The sequence below is a fragment of the Montipora capricornis genome, chromosome 6 (assembly GCF_036669925.1).
Source record: "Montipora capricornis isolate CH-2021 chromosome 6, ASM3666992v2, whole genome shotgun sequence".
NCBI lineage: Eukaryota > Metazoa > Cnidaria > Anthozoa > Scleractinia > Acroporidae > Montipora > Montipora capricornis.
Genome location: NC_090888.1, coordinates 31,908,998 through 31,919,465, shown reverse-complemented (window position 1 = coordinate 31,919,465; position 10,468 = coordinate 31,908,998). Strand labels below are relative to the sequence as shown.

General features: G+C 38.3%; 1 protein-coding gene and 1 long non-coding RNA gene across 2 annotated transcripts in view; one reads left to right on the top strand and one right to left on the bottom strand.

Annotated features, from left to right (window-relative positions):
• Window positions 1–5,883: 5,883 nt before the first annotated feature.
• On the bottom strand, window positions 5,884–7,195 carry LOC138050440 (uncharacterized). Its single transcript, XR_011132616.1, has 3 exons — window positions 6,666–7,195; window positions 6,530–6,589; window positions 5,884–5,981 (listed from the first exon to the last, which is right to left on the bottom strand). It is a non-coding gene; the product is annotated as an uncharacterized lncRNA (long non-coding RNA).
• A 2,517-nt stretch (window positions 7,196–9,712) lies between these two features.
• LOC138053694 (TNF receptor-associated factor 5-like) overlaps window positions 9,713–10,468 on the top strand; it is a 1,468-nt gene continuing 712 nt past the window's right edge. Inside the window, exons 1-2 of the mRNA XM_068900279.1 lie at window positions 9,713–9,768; window positions 9,868–10,338. Of these exons, the coding sequence (XP_068756380.1) occupies window positions 9,713–9,768; window positions 9,868–10,338 (527 nt within the window). The remainder of the gene's footprint in view (window positions 9,769–9,867; window positions 10,339–10,468) is intronic.

Below are 10,468 nucleotides of genomic sequence, written 5' to 3'. Positions count from 1 at the left end.
TCCTTTGTTGGTGGACTAAAAAGTTTATTAATTTTAAATTCTTCACAGACAAATCAAAGTTGTTGCTTCGTAAATAATTAATTGTATATTCCTTGACTTGGATTGTACGATCATTTCTTAAATTCATAAGTTTTCTATTTGTTAACTCATTCGGTCATTCTTTTCTCCCAACCAATTATTGTTTTAATTCACCATCCACTCCAAACTTTCCTCATTCATCCATTTGTACTTTCGTCCATTGATTTATTGAGGGTCGCAATGGAGGTAACCGTTAGTCATGAAACGTCAAGAAAAGGTTTCCATCAGGCGTTAAAATGACAAAATAATAACCGTTAGCCGTGAAAAAAAAAATCAAACGCATTTAGCGTGTCTTTTTTTTTTTTCAGTTTTGAAAAGTGGAATAGGGAGTATTTCGAATTATTTAGAGACTCCAGAACACTCGACACCGTTTTACCAATTTTGACATTCTGTCCCGCCCTTAAGCAAGAGAAAACAAGTCCCAAATAATCCGAAGTAAGAGAACGGATCCCCATGCCCCATCACAGTTTTTAAAATCCATTTTTAGTTCCTCAAAGTTCTTTAAGTTCTCGTACCCAATGCTGTGCTTATTACAAATTTCATTATGTCATTACATCTGGCCTATTCGGTGCCTCTCTCAAATAAAATTTAAAAAAAAAATTAACCCTTCCATGGGGCTCCATTCTCTTAATTCGTCCTCTCTTGCCCCCAGTTGGCAGTTTTGACAAAAATGTAAGTCGCATTCTGATGATCAATGATGTATTATTCTATTCGACTTATGTGTACTAAAGAGAACCACAAAAAGCCAAAACATTTGTTGTTCATTATCAATAAGGGAGGTTTCTTGTTTTTCATGCAAGTTAAGCGTTACGAAAAAAAAAGACTGTTGGCAATGAAAAGCCAATTTTTTTATCCGGTGGCTGTGAAAGCTATCCCCCCATTGCGATCCTCTCACACAATAACTCATACATTTGCATTCTTTGTTGCTTTATTCCTTTTAACATGTTATTGTTCCACCCTGGTTTTTTTTTCTGGTGGTGCGTCTACTTCGCCCTGTCTGTCATGCCCTTTCTTCTTTTTATTTTTCTTATTCCTTTTCTTCTTTTTCTTCCTTTTATTCTCCTTTCCAACACCTGCTTGAAAATATGAACACAACACTAAGTTAAGCAGTTATTACCCTTCTGTGGGATTTTCTTGGCTCATGAAACTGGATTGCGATTAATTATGCTAAAGGAAAGTTACCTTCATCAACTTTGTCCTCTAATGTTTTTTCAAGGTTTTCACTCTCAACCTCAGGTACTGGTCCTAATGTCACCTAAAACCATAAAATCACAGTGGAAGTATGACAATAGCAAAAACACAACACGGTGTTTTTCCTTTTGTTATACTTCCACTAGTTAAATAGCATGCAAAAGTGTTCATTTAAGATTCTTAGTCAAGCCAATCCAAAATAATATAGTCCGGCCAGCCCAAACCATTCCAGTCCACCCTGTCCTAACCAATCCAGTCCGCCCAGTCCGAAAATAATCCAATCCGGCCAGTTCAAATTATTCAGTCCGGCCAGTCCGAACCAATCCAATCCAGCCACTCCACCCACTCTGAAAAAATCCAGTCCGGGCAGTCCGAACCAATCCAATCCGGCCAGTCCAAATTATTCAGTCCAGCCAGTCCGAACCAATCCAGTCCAGCCAGTCCGAACCAGTCCAGTCCGCCCAGTTTGAACCAATCCAGTCCGGGCAGTCCGAACCAATCCAATCCGGCCAGTCCAAATTATTCAGTCCAGCCAGTCTGAACCAATCCAGTCCGCCCAGTCTGAAACAATCCACTCCGGGCAGTCCGAACCAATCCAATCCAGCCAGTCCAAATTATTCAGTCCAGCCAGTCCGAACCAATCCAGTCCGCCCAGTCTGAAACAATCCACTCCGGGCAGTCCGAACCAATCCAATCCGGCTAATCCAAATTATTCAGTCCAGCCAGTCCGAACCAATCCAGTCTGCCCAGTCCGAACCAACGCAGTCCGCCCAGTCCAAACCAATCCAATCCGGCCAGTCCAAATTATTCAGTCCGGCCGGTCCGAAGCAATCCAGTTCGTTAAGTCTGAACCAATCTACCTTGTCATAGGAAATTAACAATGCGTGTTGATTTAATGTAATGTTAATTTTTATCGCGTTTTCGACATGCATTGTTAATTTCCTATAATAAACCTAACTTTTGAAAAATCTGTGTTAATTAATGTCCATGTAAATTTAATGCACGCTGTTTTACAACGTTATTTTAAATCAACCTTTATATTATTACAAAACCTTATTAGTTCCTCACTAGATCCCTTTGAGCAATCCTAAAAGCTAAAAACTGTAATTGCTTCTTTTTCTCCATGATACATATGCATGTTGAAATTTTGTAAGTGCAGCAAATTCGTCTTACTGCAACAAACTGAGGCTTTGAAAGATCTTTTGCATTGATAGGGTCTAGTTAGGCTTCAAAACAAAATTTCTCGGCTTTAAAAAAACTTAGAAACATCTGTGGACTGGTCTTGGTAGGTTTTATTCACAAAAGCAAAAACGCAGTTTGGCGTCCAGAAATGTAAAGTGCGAGTTCGCAGAGTTATGAAAATCGCAGTAAGTAAAGCAAGATGCTCATCAAAAAATTCGTGCTAATTTAATGCTTGTAAACCTAACTTTTGAAAAATCTGTGTTAATTTAGTGTAATGTTAATTTTCATCGCGTTGTTGACGTGCATTGTTTATTTCCTATAATAAGGTAGCCCGGCCAGTCCAAATTATTCAGTCCGGCCAGTCCAAATTATTCTGTCTGGCCGGTCCGAACCAATCCAATCCGAAAAGTCCAAATTATTCAGTCTGCCCAGTCTGAACCAATCTAGTCCGGGCAGTCCGAACCAATCCAATCCGGCCAGTCCAAATTATTCAGTCCAGCCAGTCCGAACCAATCCAGTCCGCCCAGACTGAAACAATCCAGTTCGTTAAGTCTGAACCAATCTACGTTGTCATAGGAAATTAACAATGCGTGTTAATTTAATGTAATGTTAATTTTCATCGCGTTGTCGACGTGCATTGTTAATTTCCTATAATAAACCTAACTTTTGAAAAATCTGTGTTAATTAATGTCCATGTAAATTTAATGCACGCTGTTTTACAACATTGGTATTTTAAATCAACCTTTATATCATTACAAAACCTTATTAGTTCCTCACTAGATCCCTTTGAGCAATCCTAAAAGCTAAAAACTGTAATTGTTTCTTTTTCTCCATGATACATATACATGTTGAAATTTTGTAAGTGAAGCAAATTCGTCTCACTGCAACAAACTGAGGCTTTGAAAGATCTTTTGCATTGATAGGGTCTAGTTAGGCTTCAAAACAAAATTTTTCGGCTTTAAAAAAACTTAGAAACATCTGTGGACTGGTCTTGGTAGGTTTTATTCACAAAAGCAAAAACGCAGTTTGGCGTCCAGAAATGTAAAGTGCGAGTTCGCAGAGTTATGAAAATCGCAGTAAATGAAGCAAGATGCTTATCAAAAAATTCGCGCTAATTTAATGCTTGTAAACCTAACTTTTGAAAAATCTGTGTTAATTTAGTGTAATGTTAATTTTCATCGCGTTGTCGACGTGCATTGTTAATTTCCTATAATAAGGTAGCCCAGCCAGTCTGAACCAATCCAATCTGGCCAGTCCAAATTATTCAGTCCGGCCAGTCCGAACCAATCCAATCCATCCAGTTCGCCCAGTCCAAACCAATCCAGTCCGGTCAGTCGAAATTATTCTGTCCGGCCGGTCCGAACCAATCCAATCCAGCCAGTCCAAATTATTCTATCTGGCCGGTCCAAACCAATCCAATCCAAATTTTTCATTCCGACCAGTCTGAACCAATCCAATCCGGCAAGTCCAAATTATTCAGTCCGCCCAGACTGAAACAATGCAGTCCAGCCGGTTCGAACCAATGCAGTCCGCCCAGTCTGAACCAATCCAATCTGGCCAGTCCAAATTATTCAGTCCAGCCGGTCCGAACCAATCCAATCCGACCACTCCGAACCAATCCAGTTCGTTAAGTCTAAACCAATCTACCTTGTTATAGGAAATTAAAAATGCGATTTCATAAAATTTGTGTTAATTTAATGTAACTTACTGGTAATTAACGTACATGTAAATTTAATGCACGCTATTTTACAACATTGTTATTTCAAATCAACCTTTATATCATTACAAAATCTTATTAGTTTTTCACTAGATCACTTTAAGCAATCCTTAAAGCTAACAACTGTAAGTGCTTCTCTTTCTCCATGATACATATGCATGTTGAGATTTTGTAAGTGCAGCAAATTCGTCTTACTGCGACAAACTGAGGCTTTAAAAGATCTTTTGCATTGATAGGGTTATGAAATTATGAAAATTGCAGTAAATAAGGCAAGATGCTTATCGAAAAAATTAATGCATGTAAACCTAACTTTTGAAAAATCCGTTTTAATTTAGTGTAACGTAAATTTTCATCGCGTTGTCGACGTGCATTGTTAATTTGGAACCTATAATAAGGTAGCGCAGCCAGTCTGAACCAATCCAATCTGGTCAGTCCAAATTATTCACTCCGGCCAGTCTGAACCAATCCAAAACAATCCAGTCCGGGTAGTCCGAACCAATGCAGTGCGACTGATCTGAAATAATCCAGTCTGGCAAATCCAAAATAATCAAGTCCAATGGCGATTTTTGGGCAAGTAGATACTTTGCTATGCATACCTCTGAATCCTCAACATCATCCCCGTTGACAGAGTTAGTATCCTAGAAGAAAGTAAGTTAATTACTGAATGAAATAGAATATGAAGTATTTATTCTTAGGAACTGTCATGCAAGAAATATTATAAAATAATTTGAAAAAAAACCTCCTATTGACATTTGCATTTCAGCACCTTTTTTGTCAACATTACTAGAATGCTTCACAAGAGGGAAAATAACTTTTTTTACTAATAGCAATATTCACTGTTTATAAACAATTCTTTTGACATGTAAATTTTGCCAACCACAGAACAAAAGCATGCTTTGTTTCAACAGACAATAAACCGCTGGTTCGCACATTAATGATACCTGGTTATGTAATGGTGAGTATAGCTGTTGTAGTATTCTAGACAAGGCACACTCCTACCAAGTGATATAACATTATTGTTCTCATGAAAGCACTGATTTTTGGCACTAATAAAATTATCAAGTACAAAATTCCATAGCAAATTTAACTTACTTCGACTTCACTATTCTCAGTACTTACGAGGGACTCCTTCATTGCCTGAAGACCAAAATAAGAATTAATCACACGAGTCAATCAACTTATTGACTTGTGTATTCAGGTAAGGTGCATACAATGATACAAGTGCTGGTATTTTTATCAAGTGAGAAAATTTAAAGTAATATTCTCAACTAGGTAAAAAGTAAAAGTAAAATGGGTACTGAAGACTTAAATACTGTTTACCAGCATTAATTGTAGACAGCTGGCAGTCTGCAGTCCTCAGTTGTCTACCATCTAGCTCTCTGTAATTAATAATGTGTTTGTTTAACCCATTCACCCAAAAAGCAGCCCCACTGACAGAGTGAAATCTACAAGCATCATTCTCAGGAGGGAAAGTGTTAAAGGGGATGTTAGAGTTTTTGAGGGGACCTTGACGTTGTTAATAGACCATTTTATAGTTGTGTGCTTAGTTATCTGGCCTTTGAATGAAAGTGAGGCTGGAGTTGACCTTGCTTTGATAGAAACCTCACAGCTTTTCTTATGCAAATTCCTAATTAACATGGGAACAACATCAACAAAAGAAAAGCAGTCAGGTTTCTATCAAAGTAAGGTCAACTCCAGCCACACTTTCATTCAAAGGCCAGATAACTAAGGACACAACTGTAAAATGGCACTGCCTTACCACCATCAGACATTTCTTCATGATCAATTCCTGTCCCATCTAATGCATTTGCATCTAAAAATAATAGTAATCCTAAGTCACTGTATCTAATATAGTACAATTATCTATAATGGTCACTTTACAGAGACTTCATTACCACTGAGATCTTTCCAAATTAGGGGGACCTAAAATACAAGTCATATTCCACAAGTCAAGACTAAGAGTCTCTGCTCCAGTGGTCAACAACTAAGCCAAACGTTTCCCTTAGACTTGAACAATTTTGTGGAGAGTTATTAGGGCTAGGAGGCACTTTCAGTGTTGTTTATTTATCTGCAGCACAGTGACATGTACCCTGACCTCTGGAATGTGACCTGTGCTTTCGACCCATCATTTCAAATTTCTTTTCTGCATTAACCTAAAGCAATTTAAAAGCATGTAATTGGGGAGGGAATTGTGGCCAATACTGTAAACAATAAAAATATCGCATACATCATTGCGTATACAATGGCATGTAATTACCTTAGCAAAGAAAGCAAACTGAGAGAATTATAGCTTTTTTTTTAAAGTGGCCAGATTCAAATAAAATTAAAGTGATCAAAATTTAATTGTATGTGAAATATTACCATCTTCATAGCTAACACCTGCCCTCTGTGCCATGGCCGTCAACAGCCTCCGTGTTGTAGCTATAAAAACAATTATTACTGAGTTAAACCAATAAACTGATAGGTGAACATATCAAAGCCTTTGGAAATGACTAACCTCCACTTTGAGGTGTGTGGGTTAAATCCACCGTTGGAGTTGCCTGGGTGGATGCAGAAGCTGATGTACATGTACTTGTACATGTAGCTGTTAATTGACGTAAGGAAGAAATGTTAGGATGAGGATGGCTACCTGAAATGCATTTAACGTAATATGTTGCATACCAGCCAGGAGAGTACTTTTTTTTTTTCATTTGTTTGAATGGTGCAGAGTGATAAAACTGATATTTCTCTCAAATATTTCTGCAATTTTTCAATCAATTATGTTACACAAATGTGTGGATAATGAAAAGGTATGATAAAATTCAAGGAAAGTATGATTAAAATTAAATAAACAGCTGTTTAATTAATACCTCACTACTCTATAGGGGACCAAAGCCATACAACCTACACTTGAGTACAGGTGTGTATTAGTATATAGAAGCTTCCCTAAAAAGTATGGCTTCCCTAAAGTGGATGAAAAATATACATGAGAATTTCTCTGGCAACCTGTATCATAATTCTTTAGTGAGTCAAGTTACTCTATGAGTCTTTACAATACTGTACAAGAGACCAAACCAGTACATCCTACATTTGAGTATACAATTTCAGTAGGTATTAACTATTAGGCTAGGAAGTAAGAGTCTGAAGGATCCATCTGCTTTGTGTTCAAAATGAAAAAAGCATGCATATTAGCATTGTGTCAGTGAGACTCACTCAGGTCCTCCCTGATCAACCCATGAAGACTGCCTTCTTTTTGTTGATGCAATATGTTGATGCAAAGTGAATCAGACATGATCAGACATGGATCACACGGAATAAGGTAAAAGTAACTGGGAACTATTACACGCCCTTTTTCTGTACACGTATTTATAGGGATGTCTCATACAATTCCTACTTGCCAGATGTACACAAGCAAATAAAACTTGTCACACAAAAATAAGCACATAAATAGTGCTCCTGTAAACAGGGCTTAGAATGCAGTTTTGAGCCCTGTCTACACAACCAATTTCTACGTGAAATTTAATGGGTCAGCAATGCCTTTGAACAGCATATATATGTAGAAACAAGGCGAGGTTGCATGAGGTCATTGTCCAAAGGCAGGAATTTGCGACATCGTCTACATGCGCAATGCATGAATTGCCAGAAATCAGATTCCTATTTATACACAAAGGGTTCTGGGATCGCCAGGGGGTAAGTCGCGGAAAGAAAATGTACGGCGGAAACTTACTTCGACGTCCAAAACATGCTTTTGGAGAGAGATCAACGCTTTTTCGACACAGAATTATCACAAATCGATTAGGGCAATGTTGATACATGGCATCAACAAGCAAGGAAGCGAATCAGCAAATTTTATCTCATATTTCATTCATTCCACTTCATTCCAGCTTATTATTACATATCAGACCTAAGTACAATTTTCAGTGGTGAATAAAAGACTTACGCGTTATATTCACTGCGATGAATATAACATTTTGGAGGTGTGGCTGCTAAGCCAATCAAACACTTTTCGTGCCTTCTTATCTTGTTTTAGCTCGTTGTTTGGCACTTTCTTGATATTCACCACTGAAATTTTCACCGAAACAATTATTCGCCTCAGTCTCAGTGAATATTGGGGAATATTTACCTCGACTACGTCTCGGTATATTCACCAATATTAACTTCACCTTCGGCGAATGATTGTTAACTAGTACATGAGAGCAGCTAAAGGCAGGGGCTTACATGGTATAAATTATGGTCAACGGACAGAATTTACCGGCAACTCATTCATTTTGTTTGTGATAACTTTAGAGAACTAACTTTTTACTTGTCACTTAAAAGCTAAGCTTTTCAGCAACCACATTTGCCGTGCATAAAAATTGGCCTGATTTCAGCGTGCAAACGAGCAAATAAAAAGTGTCACGCAAAAAATGGCACAGAAATTGCTCGTGTTGACGGGCCTTTACATTTCTTTCACCTTTATTTAAACTACTCACAAAACAAAAAAAATTAAGTCGTCCTCAACGGACTCTCAGCCTGAATATGTTCGAATTCTTAGTATGTTCTTAAAATTTCGGTTAATCTCAGACTGAAGGTTCTCATAAAAAGGCTCGGAGACACTACGTTCTAGAAATGCCCGCCCACTCATTTGCATATGAATATCGAGTGGAGCATTTTTATATGCATCATTCTAAACAGACTTGATTAAGACCTATGTACAGTTAGGCTTACCTCTTCAAATTAACTCCCATTAGAGAAGGGAAGCTGGCAAGCAGCAATCTTCCCATGGCGGCATCGGAGTGGTTTCTCGTAAATGTGACATCCACACTCCTCCCATTTGCCTTCAAAGACACCATCATTTTGCCCGATGGCGCTTTCGTCAACGGCCAATACGAAAAGACAAATGTCGTCGTAAAGGCTCGTTTGCTATATTTGACACAAGTTTGTTCTTCTGTTGGTGAGTCCATGATCGCAATATGAAAGGTCGTCAAAGGTGTGCCTGGCGTGGTGAAGGGACGCAAACACGACACCACAAAATGCGTCATGCTGTGACAACGTAATCCAGGAATTTAATTTTGTTTCGACAAAAAGGCCGGGTTGTTCCACTTTTAAAAATTTTCGTGGAAATAAAAGCTGTAAATTTTTTCCAGTTTTTTAATTCGGCATCAGAAAAAAATTTAATAGGCGAATGACCATTCTTTACCCCTACAAAATAACGGCAATTAGAAAACGCTACCTTTTCCCAGGGGGTTATATCACAAGGGTTAGCCTGGCAAAATTTACTATCCTTTTGGAATATTTCAGCAGAAACGTTTGTTGATAACGCTTCATCTTTTGAACGCCGATGTAAAGAATGAAATTAAATCAAATTTTACGTATTTAAAACGGTTTTCGCTTCCGGACAGGATCAAAATTACTTAATCTGTGATTTATGCTAGTTATCGAACTACAAACAATAAGCCAATTAGACAGGGAGTCAGAGATTACAAATATTATCCATCAGCCTTCCTGTGCCAGGCTAATTTCTTGTCTTGTTGCATAGAAAGCGTGTTTTTCCTCTTCTGTACTGTTTTAGCGATAAGGTTTACCATGTCTCATTTCAAGTTTATTGGAACAACAGACAAAAGTCTAGACTGCAGCATCTGGTAAGGGGATTTAATTTCAGCATGTTATTTCAAGATACACCTTCCCATGATGTACGATTCTGTTTTATAATTGAAAATATCAATATGCTTAATTTGCAGTTATTTGACAATGCTGAGACCAGTTACGCTATCCTGTGGGCATTCGAGTTGCCAGGAATGCTTGATGAAGTTGATGGTCTCAGCACCACATCCGTCGTGTCCTCTGTGCAGAAGGGAGATCGCGAGGGATTCAGTGCTTAATGTAAATGTAGCGCTGAATTCCCTCACTCGTAATCTGTTGGTGGCTTGCGCAAATGATGAGTGTGAATGGATGGACACTTATGAAAAGGCGGAAGACCACGCAAAACAATGCCCTAAGCAAAAAGTTGCGTGCTCAAACGATGGTTGTCAGCATACTCTAACCAGGGAAGAGATGACCACGCACATCTTGTCCTGCAAGAAGCAGCTGATTCCCTGCTCAGATTGTGGAATATTCACGACGAGAGAAAAGCTAACGCACAAACACCTCGCTGAGCTGTGCTCCTATACGACTATTTCTTGTCCTCTTGGATGTGGGGAGATAATGCCAAGGTAAGTCATGTTTTTTGTCTGGTGCAGCAATATTTCACGTTATTTTAAGGTGTTTCGGGGAAATCTTTAGTTAATCATAAGTTTAACCTCGAAAACGGTGATGTGGAATCCTTTACTGATAAAATGATCG